General features: G+C 38.3%; 1 protein-coding gene across 1 annotated transcript in view; it reads right to left on the bottom strand.

Moving 5' to 3' along the window:
• CNTNAP5 (contactin associated protein family member 5) overlaps positions 1 to 16,783 on the bottom strand; it is a 424,307-nt gene that overhangs the window by 245,687 nt on the left and 161,837 nt on the right. The window contains exon 5 of the mRNA XM_070957105.1: positions 7,373 to 7,576. Within this exon, the coding sequence (XP_070813206.1) occupies positions 7,373 to 7,576 (204 nt within the window). The remainder of the gene's footprint in view (positions 1 to 7,372; positions 7,577 to 16,783) is intronic.

Below are 16,783 nucleotides of genomic sequence, written 5' to 3'. Positions count from 1 at the left end.
TCCCTGCCTAAATTATTAAGTATCAATAGGATGGTGGCTCTGAGACTTTTTAATATAGCCATGGTCTTTCAGGATTTGCTATTCCCTGCTTTTATAGACTATTCATTTGCAACTTTAGAAAGGGGGATTGACAGATATGGCTAGTAGGCCATACATGTGACTAGTGCATTGTCCTCAATTATGAAATAACCTGAGGTTTATTTATCAATGTAGGCAGTGCAATATTTTTTTTTTTCATATTTTACACAAATTTATCATCATGCCTGATAGGTCTGCTGAAAAAGGTTTGCTGTGAAAGATGATACTTTTTTTGTAAAAGAAAAATCTGACAAAAAGTATTTTAAGAAGCAAAATTCTCACTATTAAGAGAGCACTAACTTTGTCTATGCTATTACATCACCACTATGTTTTTTTGGTTCTTTTTTTTTTTTTTTTTTTTTTTGGCCACCCACAGCCTTCCTCCTATGTACCAGCTGTCTCCTGTTAATTTTTGGAAGTTTTCATTCTCTCCGCTTAAATGGATATAAATATAATCTGTGTGTAAGTATTATATCACTGTGCAATGGGAGGGGTATGCAGACTCTAAATAGGAATAGATGAAAAATGGATTCTCTCTGAGGTGTAATGCAAATTGCAAATCTTTCCTCTCACCTGCATTAATCAACTATCTATCCTTCTATCCATCTACCCACTGAGAAAGGCTACGCATACCAAAATGAGTAGTTTTATTTTAGAAATGTACATCATGGAGGAGAACAACACTTCTGTTTTGGTCCATTCTCATTGTTTATTAGTAGCCTCTGATTAATCTAAGAAAGTTTTGATAATAGCAACCAAGTGAGGTCCTTCATTCATTTTAAAGTGGAAGAGAATCATCATACGATGCTCAGTTATGCTTTTAGTCACCAGAAGAATCCTCTCCTCTATCTGATGCTGAACAATTGCACAGAGGTTTCAAAGGGAGGAGTTAACAATGCAAAAATAAGTGAGATTGGGGAGAAAAAGTCTACTTCTTTTCCTACTTGAAAAATACTGTATTTTTCTATTATGAGTCTTTTTTTTTATTTCAATATATTAATATATAGATACTTTAGGTTTCTTTTTATTCTTTTCTTTCCTTGCCAACCAGTGGCAAGCTCAATGAAACATATTTAGCTAAAACAACTTGCACAAAACAGTGGTTCAGTTTTAAGAAGTTAAAAATCAGTTTTCTGCAGGGACTGAGGCGATCTGTCATGGAGAAGAACAGCTAAATCCACAAACTGAATATTTGAAATGTACAAAAGAGATGGAACACACCACAAAAAAAGTTTCTTTAAAAAAGGCTAAATACAGAAAGAGTTCTTAAGCTGGTCATTTCAGTCTTCTCATCTGAATTTGTCAATCTATTGCATTTTTGTCCTATAAGACTATGTGACGTGGGGATGGATTTGACCTCGGCAGTATTGAGATGGTAACTCATTGTGAACAGGGACACTTGTGTTTGAAAAGACACTTGACACAGCACAACACTTCCTTTACCTGGAGGTGCATTCTACACAGTATCATCTATATGCAGAAGTCCATTTTATCTAGGAAATTGAAGGACTGCAGCTGTCCTTCTCCATTATATAGAAGCAAGGAGCCATGCCACTGAGGAACACAGGAAGGCAGCCTTTATCAGTGATGTTATTTTGAAAGCTCTGTTACTTTTCTGCTCTGGTTGCCCCATGCATACCCAAAAGTTCAGAGCTTGTGGTTCAATGTCTCTTTCATTCTTTTGGCACTTTTGGATGGCACTTTCTCTGCAGAAGACTATTGATTACTCCATATTTTTTCTGAATCCAGAGAGACAGATTTTTTTCTCCCTGCACAAAGAAGCAGTGAGGTTTAGAGAAGATGGCAGGATATTTTTTGGGGGGGAGAGAAGATGCCTTTTGAGTAAGTCTAAGCCTAGCAAATCTGAAAAAAAAAACAAGTAAATCTTAAACAGGTTTCTAGTCCATCTTCTTAATGAGCCCACTGCAGCAATGGTGGAATGCTGCTGGTTTAAAAAACTGGTTTGGTGAGTGTGGTAAGTAGAACGGGGGGGGGGGAATCAGCTCTGCTGTGTGATTGAGATGAGCTACAAAGCAGGAAATAAAGGACAGGATAGAGCTGGGGCAGGTGGGCGGGGCCAACTGATCGTTGGAGCTACCAGTTTGCCCGAACTGGTTCGAAGTGGCTGAATACCACTTCTGCACTGCAATCATGTAATGGAATGTGTGATGAACTTGGGAAATTGGAGGTGAGACACTGCCTAGGAAACAATCAGACAGGAGAGGGAAGAGCCTCCAGTGGCTTAATGGTCAGAGAAACAAACTTAGGAAGAAGCCACCTAATGGATCAAGCAGTTAAAAGTGGCAGTGGGAAGATAATAACTTCAGTTTTTCAAAATTTAGCATAGCCTTACAATACAATAGAATCATCTAGTTGTGTTTCCTATCTTGTTTACCTGGGAAGGACAACAAATCATCACAGTGTCTAAAAGCCCCCAACTACCAAACACCTCCTTATAGTCTTCTTTTCACTTTGTTCTTCAACTTCAAAACTGGCATAATTCTAATAGACCAAGGTCATCTGAGACAGCAGAAATTAGATACTAGAATCTTGCCAGCCAAATGGGTATTGTACACAGCTTTTTTAAAAGAAAAAAAGCAAAAAGTAAAGTCAGACTGGGGTGAAATAATCCAATCCATGTAAACCACAGACGTCATTAGTATTTTACAGACTGCATTAGTCGTACTAGTGAGAAGCCTAGCTGCTTTGCTGTTTTGGAGGCAGCCTTTATGTATTATGCTTTTAACTCTCCACTTAATCCTTAGGATTTAGCATTAGCCACAGCACAAAAACTTCTGTTTGTTATGACTGACCTCCAGCCCACTTAAAATAATAAAGAAGAATCTGCTGCTATACAAAGAATGGGAATCCTGGAATTTGAGATAGATAGATAGATAGATAGATAGATAGATAGATAGATAGATAGATAGATAGATAGACAGACAGACAGACAGACAGACAGACAGACAGACACACACACACACACACACACACACACACACACACACACACACATATAGATAGGTAAAAATATAGATTAGGGCTGCGCAATGCTTTGGATTCTGTTGAGAAGTGGTGTTTTGGAATGAGGGTGAATGCCATATCTGCTCACACCTCAGTAAAGCAGCCACACAGAAGCCCACAGGAACCAAACAATCCTGGAAAATGCTGCATATATTGTAAAGAATCCCAGACAGGTGCACAAATATTGTGCTTATGCTCCCGTGCATTACAAAGTCTCTCTTTCACATCGGATCCCAACCACAGCACAACCTTTTTAAGTAAAGAGATACTTCAAGTTACCATTCTTATGGTATGCTCAGGCCATGAGGTTTACTTTGAATCACCTTGCCTACAGATAATCCCCTTCCTTCCTAGTTAAGGTTTGTTTCTGCCTAAGCAATACCAAGTTTTCCCGAAAATAAAACCCGGTCTTATTTTCTTTTGGGCTACAAAATAAGCACTAGGGCTTATTTTTGCAGAATGTCTTGTTTTTTTCCATATACTTTAAGAGTACATGGGAGGCCCACTTCTTCTGCTTCCTCGTGGCAGGGCAGGAGGTCTCACGGCAATGATACTACAAGCAACCAGATGGAATGAGCAGCTGGACGGCTGCGTAGGTGCTTAAGAAGGCCTTATTTTGGGGATACGGCTTATATTGGGCACCCACACAAAAAACATGGCAGGGCTTATTTTTGGGATAGGTGTTATTTTTGGGGAAACACAGTAGTAAAGATAGGCAGCTTTTGTTTCCCTTCACTTTCTATCTTCAAAAATGAACTGTAAGGGATTTTTGCTACTTATTCTCCCAGGACCTCTGAAATAATACATCACCCTATAACTCCCCTATAGCTTGTCCACAAATCTCTTCAAATATGCAAACCTTAAGAGGGTATTGCTCCCAAGCCTCTTCTCCTCAATACAGATTTGCAAACAGAAAGCAGCCTGAAGGAAATCTGAGGCATTTTTAAGGACTTTTCATTTATTTCCTTTTCTGAAATAAGGTAAGTCTTTCTTTCCCCTTCCATATCTGTCTTCACGATTTTCTGCTCAATTCTACAAAAAGGGCTCCATGTTTTCAGCTGCCTTGTCACTGTACTTACTGTATCCTTCACTCTACCTGCTAATTCTCTTATAGCTTCCTGCTTCCTCCTGCTTTTCATGGGAGAAGTTGCCCCAACTTTAAATCTATGATTTGAAAGAAGTTTTAATCGGGTTAATCTAACTTTTCCACTTTGTCTCCGAGTGGCACATTGGAACAATGCAATGTCATTGGATTTGACAGAATGCAAATCCTTTGGTTCAAATTTTTCCAAGCATTTTATAAGCAAAATTCACTGGTTGGGGCACAGTCTCCCTATAAGGCTGCTTGGCAAGACTGCATTTGAAAGGAAGTGAAATTAACAAGCCTAAATAAAATCACTATTTCTGACAATCTGACAGCCTAACAAGCTCATTTTTATTTAATCAGCCAAAACAGACAAGGCCTAAATGCAGCCAAGGAGGTTGCAAATGATACACATTTCTAAATAAATTAACCCACAGTATACATAAGCAAAGCACCCTTCTTCTGGTTTCAAAAGAAAGGAGCACGTAAAGAATCAACCATATGTTTATGGAAAAGTTATGGGTAAGTAGAATTAAGTGGAATCAATCCATTTTGTCAATTAATGTCATTCAGGCAGCATAGATGGTAAAACATCCAGGAACACATCTCCTTGAAGCTAGAATCCTATACACACTTCTGCAAATCACCTCAATGTAATGAAAACGATTTTCCTTTGGACAAATACATATTGCATTGGGTGGTAAATAGCAATTCAGTGTTTCAGAATCTTTAGTACCATGGATGTAATTAGGCATATCAATCTCAAAAGTAAATCGAGCACGCTCACTTTTGAGAAAATGTACTTTGCTCTGTCTTTGCTTTTGTGTAAGAAACACATAGAGAAAGAAAAAACTAAGCGACAGATGTCTCATTCAAGACACAGGGTCATTTCAGAAATAACTTTCTGGCTATAAATGTCCAACTTTGCATGGATTCTCTGTGGTTAACATAATATACTGTATACCCTACAGTTATAACAGCTGGTTCAGAACTAGAATATCCTTTTCACACTTTATATCCGTGTTTCTCAACCTTGACAATTTTAAGATGGGTGGATTTCAACTCCCACTGTTCTATACAATACTTAGTAATTTTATTGGGGCAGGGAGGAAAGTCCTAGCAAGGATACAACATTTAAAGGTAGAAGTAATACAATATGTATTGGTAGAACTAAGATTTTTCTTTTCAGATTAACAAATATAGAATTACAGGTAGAGTCAATTGGTATGTTCCACATCATGACTAAATAAGGATGGGAAAATAATTAGAAATTCAATCATTCCATTGCCTATATTGACAGAGCAGCTTTAAGATCCAGCACCCTTTCAAATTAAAAATGGAATAATTTGTAAGACAGATTTAATTTATTTCTGTTGAACACATGTTAGCTAAGGGTTCTCTTTCACTTCATCGCCCACTCCCACCCCCATCACAAACTTTAAAAAGCCTGTTTTCCAAGCTGTGGGAAGAAGCCAGCCTCTCTCTCTCTCTCTCTCTCTCTCTCTCTCTCTCTCTCTCTCTCTCTCTCTCTCTCTCTCTCCCCCCCCCCCCTTAGTTAGTGCTTCTTGGAATGACTATGGGATCAAACTGCTGTTTGAATGTCAGGTGTTTTTTTTTAATTGTTATTATTTATTTTTTTAAAATGTTGTGCCAGATTTCTTACTTACATTACAGGTAGTTCTAGCTTAATGACCAGTCATTTAATGAATTGATTCAAAGTAATGATGGACTTCAAAAAAGCTACTTATGATCAGTCCTCAAAATTATGACTGCCACACTTACACACATCCTGCAATACCATGATCGCATTTCAGGTGCCTTAAAAGCGGCTCACATTTACAACTGGTTGAAGTGTCCTGCAGTTACATGATTGCAATTTGTGACCTTTTTCAACATCTTCTGGTAGAAAACAGCAAATAATGCCTTTTGGATTCTGCTGGATTCACTTAACAACCATGGTGACTCAGTTTATGACCCGCATAAAAATAATGATAAGATTGATGACCCACTTAACAATAACAATGACTTACAGCCAAAATTCTGGGTTTAGCGTGAACGTAAGTCAAGGAATATTTATATGCATTAAACAGAGGTATAGTCCATAAACCTAGCTATGAAATTTGTGAAGAGGAAGATATTGAAAACATCAAAATTTCATTTGCAGCTAGCATTTGTTTTTCCTAGATTTTCTTTCAGATGGAAAGTCAAAATCTAACCTAGAAATTGAGGGGTAAGTATTTTACTTCTGTATTACAAACTTCTATTGATTGTATAAAGGTATATATTCTTGTACAAAGCTGAAGCCATAATTTCTGGGTCAAATTGAATTTAAAACATACAAACAGTATCATCTCTCTCTTTCTCTCTCTCTCTCCCCTGTTTCTCCCAAAATAAGACATCCCCTGATAAGAAGCCCAATCGGGCTTTTGAGCACATGGCAATAATGCCAAGCGCTTATTTCAGGGTTCAAAAAAATATAAGACAGTGTCTTATTTTCGGGAAAACACGGTATTTGTCTGTCTGTCTGTCTGTCTGTCTGTCTGTCTGTCTGTCTGTCTGTCTGTCTGTCTACCTCTACCTCTATTTATCTATCTATCTATCTATCTATCTATCTATCTATCTATCCTTCTACCTATCATTTATCTATGTGTCATCTATATGTCATCTATCATTTATCTATGTGTCATCTATATGTCATCTATCTATCTATCTATCTATCATCTATCTATCTATCTATCTATCTATCTATCTATCTATCTATCTATCTATCTATCTCTATCATCTCTATTTCTTATCTATCATAGCAGAACATTGTTCTCTGTTTCCCCCCAAAAAAATCTCAAGTGGCTGCTGGTTACATTAACTGCAGACTAACAGCCTTTCCCTTCTAATATCTAATCTCATGACAAAACAGGCTCTGCATCATTTTTTCCCCCTGTCATGTCCCCACAATATTGTCTTCCTTTCCTCCCCAACCTCTTAAATAGCCCTACTTTTTCTGATGTTAAAATCATATGCTCCTCCTTATTCTACCTCCTAAAATGCAAAAGCAACTATCCTTTCCTGCATCCTTTCCTGCTGACTCGCAGATGGGCAGACAGCCCTTCAACTCAGTGGGGAAAGGTCAGAAAAGAGCCAAGAGCAGGAAGAACTTTATGCGAGATAAGTTGAAATGTTTGGACAAACCCAGGTTGATGTGCAAGGAAAGCTTCCCATTTTGCAGCTCCAGGGTAATGTAATCTCCATGCTGCCCTTCACCATGAAACAGGACCCCATCTCCCTGCATGCTCTTGAACTTCAGGGAAACCACATCTTTGAAGGTGCTCATCAGCTTTTGATTGAATCTGTAGAGAAGGGAGCTCCTCCCATCAAAATCTGCAACATCAGATTCTGTAAGGAAAGAAAGAAAGCATTAAAATGGGGGTTCACAGGCATGAACACATATACATATACACATACAAACCCATATACTAATATTAACACATAATGTTAATTGGTTTTGTGCTTTTACTCTACTCAGTTTGCTTTCACAGGCTTTAATGGAATGCCTTATTTTGACTTTGTCTGCCTCCCAGAGTTTCCTTGGAGCAATGGGTGGCTATTAAATGGAATTAATAAATAAATATCCCAAATCCAGAGTGCATCTTTGCAGATGCCTTTTAAACAGTTACACAGAATCATGTCTTTATGTTTATTCTTTTGAGCAGAGTAAAGTAGTGTCTGTGCATCTTTATTATTTATTTAGATCGTTTATCTCACCTTCATTACTTTATAAGTAGCTCAAGGTGGCAATCATTGAACTAATACTCCTTCCTATTTTCCCCCCACAACAACCTTGGAAGGTGAATTGGGCTGAGAGAAACTGACTGGCCCAATGTCACCCAGGTGGCTTACATGTAATTGGTCCTGACTAGGACCAGATAGCTTATATGCAGGCGGGACTAGAACTCTCTGTCTTCCGGTTTCTAGCATGGTGCCTAAACCACTAGACTAGACCAAGCTGCCTTTCCCTTTATATTATAATTCTCAAGAGAAAAACAAAGAAGAATGGAGTGACAAAGTGACAAAACTCTAAGGAAATACATTCCTGGATATTCTTTCAAGCATTACTTTTCTTTTAAAGCAACTGAACAAGTTTTGAAGGCTCAGAGCCGCCCTAGACTCTTTGTGTTTCACACCATGGGCCATACCGTAAAACCATCAGAAAGGGGTGGGTGGAGTCCAACTAAAGTTAAATGGGCTTTAATTGGCTTTTAGGAGAATTTAAAAGTAATTAAATAGAAATAACATTAATGCTCAGCTAAGTGGCAACACTTAGCTGAATATGGGTGATCTGAATACTAAGCAAGATCAGACCAGGTTAATACATATCAAAGAATTCCTGGGCTGAAGAATAGATTGGAAAGTTTAAAAAAAAATCCAAAAAAGGCAATGCTAAACCACTTATCTAATGTATAACACACATCAGAACTGAAGGCAAGGGCAAACTACCTTTATGGTACTGCCAGTAAAACAGCATGAAAGCAGACATCAAAAACGGAGTTTGACTCGAGGGTGATTTTACCTTTAATATGATTACTCCCTATAAACATAATAATTTCTCCCTTCTGTCACATGAAAAATGGCTACACCTACTAGGATCTCCATGGGATATCTCCAAGGCTTTCAATGTTATGAGTGGCCCTTCAGCATCAGGATACATACTTCTACTTTTTAAAAAACTAAATAGCTACACAGAAAGATGAATTGGCTCGGAAAAGCCACATGGCATCTATATGGGCTGCGGCCTACATAGCATCACATTAAAATAAACCTTTCCTCAGAGGTAGATGAACAGCTCTATGCAATCCTTCTAAAGCACGTTTAAACTAGAATTTCAGTGTTTCATTTTAAATCCAGCATTCAGCATTGCTTGCTGGGTCCTTTCATAATATTGGTAATCTTGTGTTTTGTAACAATGATAGGAAGCGTTATATACACAAAACTTCTTTTAAGGAAGGGAAATTTGAGAATACAATTTTTTTCTAGCCCTCATTCTTGGAAAAATAACACAGCAGATTTATTTTTTTAAAAAAATTGTCAAACGAGGAGACAGACTCTTCCTGCCTCTGTCAGAAGCTGCTGGACAGTTTTCATTTTGGAAAAGTAGCCTGGAAGAAGTTCAGGAATCTTCCAGAAGACTAATATTCCGATTTGTGCTTGAGGCACTGAAATAATAACAGAACACAGTCTTGAGTGAAAGGTAACACACACACAAATAGATTATGCAGGTAAAGATTACTTTTTTAAAAAAAATCAACAAGAACAAAACGCATATACCAACTAGATGCTTAGTGTAAAGCCAGAAGAAGAACAGAACAAAACAGAACACTTTATTGGCCAAATGTGATTAGACATACAAGGAACTGACTCTGTGTCTGATTGTTTTGGCATGCTATACTCTGTAGCAACATCCCGTGGGGAGGAGTTGAAACAGTTTATGTTCAAGATAGCCAGTGGTGGGATTCAAATAATTTAACAACCAGTTCTCTGACCTAATGACTGGGTAGGCATGGCCCTGGTGGGTGTGGCCAGGGGGTATGACAGGCAGCACTCAGCCTCCTGCATCCCCCTGGGAGCAAAAATGGGCTGCGGGGGGGGGGGTGCCAACCCCCTGTGCCCTGTTTTGGGCCTAGTAGGCCTCCCTGCAGCCTCCTGGGAGCAAAAACAGGTCGCGGGGGGCACTCTGCACCTCCACCCCATTTTGGGCCTATTAGGCCTCCCTGCACTTTCCTGGGAGCCAAAATGGGGCACATGGGGACTCCTGGAAGTGGTAGGGAAGGAAGAGGCAGGGTGGGGTGGGGCCAGACAGCAAATTTACAAACAATTCAGCAGAACTGGCTGAATACCACCACTGCAGATAGCAATAGCAATAGCAATAGCACTTAGACTTATATATCACTTTACAGTGCTTTACAGCCCTCTCTAAGGAGTTTACAGAGTTAGCATATTGCCCCCAACAATCTGAGTCCTCATTTTACTGACCTTGGAAGGATGGAAGGATGAGTCAACCTTGAGCCTGGTGAGATTTGAACTGCCAAATTGCAGGCAACAGCAGTCTGCAGAAGTAGCCTGCAGTACTGCATTCTAATCACTGCACCACCGTGGCTGTGGCTCGGACCCAATTCTGTTTTTTTCCCAATAACCTCTCCAACCTATTGCCCTCCAAATGTGTCAATTCCTATCCTGGCTGGAGTTTGTGGGATTGAAGTACAGAATGAGGAACGTTGGGATTTACTATAATCTAACTATATAGTATGTAGCTGAACCTATGGGGTATACAGACAGCTGAACTGGAAATACAAGTGCTAGTAAAAGGCAAAAAGGCATTTCAGGATGTTGAAGGAAATCTCAAGGTACACCTTCCTTTTTTTCTTTCTGGATAGGGATTTAGGCTTCTCTTCAGAATGAATCCTCTTCTCTTATCAACAAGCTATAATAACTAATGGGATTGAAACTTCAGGATGAAAAGTGTACATACGTATTAAAGAAGGAAAGAAATATTGGCTCTTGGACCAAACATTCCATACCTATGAAAATTATGTTGCCTTTACTAAATTTGGATGGGGGAGAGAGCTCATAACTTCTGCTCAGAACTAAATATGATGCCACACTTTGCTTTTGTATACACACAAAAGATTGAGCTTTTATTAAAATAATAGTTTTTATGGTCACAGATAAGAATTCCAGATAAAAGGAGATTAAAATAAATTAAATAAATACGAACTAGGTTAAAAAATATATCACAATTGGTGATGGATTCAAAATAAGATTATTTTTTTTTAAAAAAAGACATTTTTGGAATACTCATTTTAAAAAAGTTTCAAAATAAGATTTTAATAACTTTTGACTTTTAAGAAAGCTATAGTATTCTGTATATAAAAACTCAAATCAATTCAATAAAATCTTCCAACCGTCACTATCAAAATGAATTGCATCCGACACAATCAACTCGTTACCTAACCCTACACTTTACTTTCTTGTTGACTTTCACTGGCCTATTCTGCCTTCTCCTTGATATTATTATTACATGCTTCACTTATTCTAAATATTTGGGAATCTTACCACTGTAAATTCAGTGCTAAGCTATATTATTGCCTGAAGCAGAGTTTATATGTCCCTTTCTGTTAGCAAATCAACACTTTTAAAAGCCTACAGGACAGACATTCTTGCCTCCATCTGCATTCATAGTGCACCCTAAAGGAGATTTCTGTACCCTTATTTGTAACAAAGTCTACTCTGATTCTGAAAAAAAAAATAGATGGTTTTAGTTGGTGTGTGTGTATGTGAATGCAGGGGGGACAGTTTGTTAGTCTTCGTAATAGTCTAGTTATGATATTAACCAACAGCATCCTTGTACTTATTATGTTATAATAAACCATCTGGCTCTTTTTCCCACCACTTTTCTTTTTTACATCCTATTTCCCTTCACCCCATGCTTCATACTACCAGAAAAGCAAAGTGATTAATTGGTAGGTAGCTAATGCCAAACAGGAGGTCCAGACAAGGTGGAAATAATTCTGCTGATCTGGCATGGAATAATTTGTTCATTTTTGCATCCTACTCACAGATTCTAGTGGGAGTTGTCAATTCTATTTAGGCATCTCATTTAAGACTGGGGAAAAAGTGTTTTAATGAACAGATTTAAGTTCAAATAAGGTTAATACCAGCACTTTATCACACTGGGTAACCTATTCAAAGGTAATAGTTAGACAATTGCAAATGACACATATTTGCGCAGAAAATTCTCAGACAGATTGTTCTTGCTTAATAACAAAGTAGAGAGAAGCCACTCTGAGTGGAGAAAAAAAATCCATGGAGAAAGTAGTGTAAAAAAATTCTCTGTTACTTGGCAACAACCTACTTTGTATGTACTGGTCATTCTATATAGAAGGTATTTGTGGAATAACATTATCACAGGAGGTTGGAGGGGAGGCCACTATGTGACATCTACTCTGTCAAAGATACAGGCTCTGTGGATGAATGAAATCTTTTGTAAATCCAATGGATCACAGCCAGAGCTGGCATTCTAACATCTAAGAGTCATCAGTGGCAGTTTGCATGACAACAAATAATTGGCTTTTATTTGAGCATAATAAAGAGCCTTTCTATGTCAGAAAAAAATCGCACATTTTTCAGAACCCAACCAAAAAAAAAAAAAAAAGGTGTAGCAAGGTGAAATCTTGTCCAAGCCCAGCTTGACTCCCCATTAAGCAGCTTGAAGGCAGAAAACATTCTGCAAACAGGGAAGAAAAACAGGGGAAGTTCTTTGAATCATTTCAATACACCATTCAGAAGGAGAAAAAGGCAAAGGGAGCCCATAAGCATGCTGTTTGATCGATGTTATTTCCAGGCACATATCCTTTAGAATATGCTTAAACCATTAGAATGCAGATGGGAATAAGGGAGGATTTGAAGGGGAGTGGTGCAGACAGGACAAAGCCTGCTCCATTCTTTTGAATCAGAACAAATCTCTTGGCTGACATAGCAAATGATAAAGGGTTGTGAGCAAAAGCAGATTCCTGCCCTTAGAAAAACTGGCATTAAAAAAGCTGAAATGTACTGTAACTACTTACACAATTTACAAATGTGGATGGATTTACTTGTTCTACAACATATGTAGCCCAGAGTTTATACAGAACAAATGTATAGTCTGACATAAGGAAAATTATGACAAAGCACTAATGCACATCTAGCAGCCTTATAGACAATTAAAAAAAAAATCCAATGCATACATTGATGTTGATGTAACTTATTTCTGAGTAGAGCACATATAGCTGCATTGCTTTTTTTGGCCAGTCCTAAAAAGGGCATAAAATACTTAACCCTTCTTTAAGATTTAAGTCAGATCCAGACCCAACATTTCAATTGCCCAATGCTTTATTAAAGACTGCCATGTTCACAGAACTCAAATAGAACCTTCTCCAATGTAGATTTTTTTCCAATGGTCCTCTTGGGAAAAAAAAAACCTGCAACTCCAACATTTCCATGGATACTGTGGAGAACTGAAAATGTTTATTGATTATGTGCAATAAAATCTAGTATTCCTGATTTTTTTTAAAAAAAATGTTTAAAAAATATGCATGGATTTTTTTTTGCTTGATCCTAAACAAGCAGTGGAATCTTTCCTTGGAAAAATTATATGATGCTTCTGCAAATCTTTTTTTCTTTCAAATCGTTTTTCAATTCTACCTTGTTCAATTTCAACCAAATTTGAGTACAAGTAGCCCTCAGTTAATGACCATTCATTCATAGTTACAAAGGCATTGAATGAGCAGTGGTTGCAACTGGTGCTCAAAATTCTAGCTGCTTCAGCATTCCTGCAACTGCCATCTGGGCAATTCCAGTTATTATTCAATTAATGGAATAAATGGAATAATGGACTGGACTCGAGCAGCACTAAAAACCATGAATAGAAAGACTACAAAAATAATGACAGTGAAACATGTCCTTCATCCATGCCACAATGTTCACAGATGCTATTTACCAAGGACTATAGGTGGATAAATCCAGTCTAAACATTTAGCTGACTGTGACTATGAATAATAATATAGCATCTTTAAATAATTCAAATGGGCACCAGAATAGATTTTCTAGGAGAGCTATAGGTAAATAGAAACCTGAAGAGATATTGCTAACCTTTGCTTAATCTCAAGCTTTCAAATATTGGTGAAACCAGAAGAAGACCTCTAAAGATCACCTTCAACTATGAGCAGGTTTATGGGGGGTAGTCCTAAGAGTCATGGTGCATAGAGCCAGGAGATTGATTTGTTTAATTTTAAGCTCTTCTCCAAATTCATATCCATTTGCCCACATTGGACTTTGACTGGGAATTATGGGATCTTGAAATCCAATTTATTTGGAAGACACCAGGTTGAAGGAAAGTACTATAAAATATTCCCAATTCCTAGACAAGAATCAACATCTTAGCAGGAATCTATCAAAAACTCCATGCTGTTGATGCATGGCCTGTTCACTCTCCCTTCCTCTTTGATGCTTTCACCTTTTGGTCTCCCCCATCCAACCAGAAGCAACCTACTCTTTGCTAACATATACACTGATTGCCAGGAAGGATTTCTAAATATTGTATAAGGTGAGGATTACACACAGCACAAGAAACGCGGATGGGCTAATTCACATTTTATTCTTCTCTTCCTCCAAAGAGGCTGTATTCCATGACCTGCAAGGCATCCTTGCAATGTCACCGAGTTTTGCATCTGAGACCCCTATTATGCCAAAGATACTTGTGCAATTATCCTGATCTTGGTAGTTATTTCATTCATTTTTCTATTAACCTGTGTTCTGAAGACTTAAAGTGTCAGTTCATAAGCATTTATCCCCAGTACATTAATTTTACTTCCTGGCATGAAAGACAAAGCCAGTGAAGGAGGAAAGAGAGAGAGGGGGAGGGAGGGAGGAAGGAAGGAAGGGAGGGTGGGGGAGAGAGAGGGAGGGAGGGAGGAAGGGAGGGAGGGAGGGAGAGAGAGAGAGAGAGAGAGAGAGAGAGAGAGAGAGAGAGAGAGAGAGGGAGGGAGAGAGAGAGAGAGAGAGAAGGAAGGCTGGCATAATTGTTTTGTCAAAAAAAAATGCAAGATATATATATTTTTTTTATCCTCTGCTGCTCATTAGTCCCCTCCCTACCAATCCTCAAGGGGAAATGAGGCTTCTTGATCTGAAAGGATGGCCAAGCCATCATTGGGTTTCTTTTTTTGTCCTCTGTCCCCTCCATCTATTTCTCATCTATTTCTGAACCGAGCCTTTTTAGACCATTATTTATTTGGAGAGTACAATCAGCATTTGAAGTGTGGCTATAAATCTCATTCTATTTAAACAGAAAACAAAAAAAAAATATACCCTTGGTCAGCAGAATTTGCTGGTGATATGCTAACAAGACCTTTTTGAAATATAAGATAAACTGTTTTCCTTCCTGGCATCCTGAACAATCAACTTTCCATTCATCTGCAGATGTCATCTGACATAACTCTGGTTGTTCATCTTGTCATCATACCCAGATTGCTATACAGAACCAGGTAATAAGTGCTTTATGCATCTTTATTATGTATAATCTTACTGACTAAGCTTCCCACCCTTTTTGTTTGTTTGTTTTAAAATTGAGAGATTGTTTTATAAAAAGAGATGGTACCAGGTAGGGATTGTGCCTCTATGCTCACATGGAGAATAATCTCTAACCCTATGCCTGAATATTTTGACATAATAAACAAACCGAGAGGCATGTGGCTTTTTACACCATTATTTATTTATTTTATTTGTTACATTTATTTGCCACTTACCTCACCATGGGGCTACTCTAGGGGGCTTACAGTAATAAAAAGGAAGAAAATGAAAGGAAGATAAATAGAACATAAGTAAAATAATAGAACAATAAAATAAAGAGTGAAAAAGAAGACACCAAGAATACATCAATATGTTAACAGAAAAGAGCAACAAAGATGATTAAGGGACTGGAGGCTAAAACATATGAAGAATGGTGGCAGGAACTGGGTATGTCTAGTTTAATGAAAAGAAGGACTAGGGGAGACATGATAGCAGTGTTCCAATATCTCAGGGGCTGCCACAAAGAAGAGGGAGTCAAACTATTCTCCAAAACACCTGAGAGTAGGACAAGAAGCAGTGGGTAGAAACTAATCAAGGAGAGAAGCAACTTAGGACTAAGGAGAAATTTTCTGACAGTTAGAACAATTAATCAGTGGAATGATTTGCCTGCAGAAGTTGTGAATGCTCCAACACTGGAAATTTTTAAGAAGATATTAGATAACCATTTGTCTGAAGTGGTGTAGGGTTTCCTGCCTGGGTAGGGGGTTGGACTAGAAGACCTCCAAGGTCCCTTCCAACTCTGTTATTATATTCTATAACCAAAAAGATAGGCAGGTGGAGAGCAGAGCATAAGAGAGTTATGTGGCATTAAATGTGGATCTGCTTGGATAAAACAACATGGGTCATAGAATCAATAAGACCGAAGCAAAGAGTCTACTCCCTGCAACAGTTTTGGTGGACTTGAATTATTTTGGGCCAGCGCTACTAGAAGAGGTTCTCTTCAGATAGTGACAAGTGCTTTCAGGATGGGCAGCTTCTTCAGCAAAATCAGAGAGGCTTCCAAATTGACCACCTCTAATACATCTGCATTAGATATATTACAAAAATTAAATAATGCATTAAAAAGGGGACGAGGTGACTTAGTGGCTAAGATGCCGAGCTTGTCGATCAGAAAGGTCGGCAGTTCAGCGGTTCAAGTCCCTAGTGCCACATGATGGAGTGAGCTCCTGTTACTTGCCCTAGCTTTGCCAACCTAGCAGTTCGAAAGCATGTAAAAATGCAAGTAGAAAAATAGGTACCACCTTGGTGGGAAGGTAACAGTGTTCCGTGCATCTTCAGCATTTAGTCATGCCAGCCACATGACCATAGAATCATCATTAGACAGCGCTGGCTCTTTGGCTTAGAAACAGAGATGAGCATCACCCCCTAGAGTTGGGAACGACTAATGCATATGTGCGAGGGGAAACTTTATCTTTAATACATCTGTCCCCAATTTTTCTGGCT

This window comes from Pituophis catenifer, unplaced genomic scaffold (assembly GCF_029215685.1).
Source record: "Pituophis catenifer annectens isolate HBS135680 unplaced genomic scaffold, rPitCat1.0.hap2 SCAF_1, whole genome shotgun sequence".
NCBI classification, from domain to species: domain Eukaryota; kingdom Metazoa; phylum Chordata; class Lepidosauria; order Squamata; family Colubridae; genus Pituophis; species Pituophis catenifer.
This window is presented reverse-complemented; position numbering and strand designations above follow the sequence as displayed.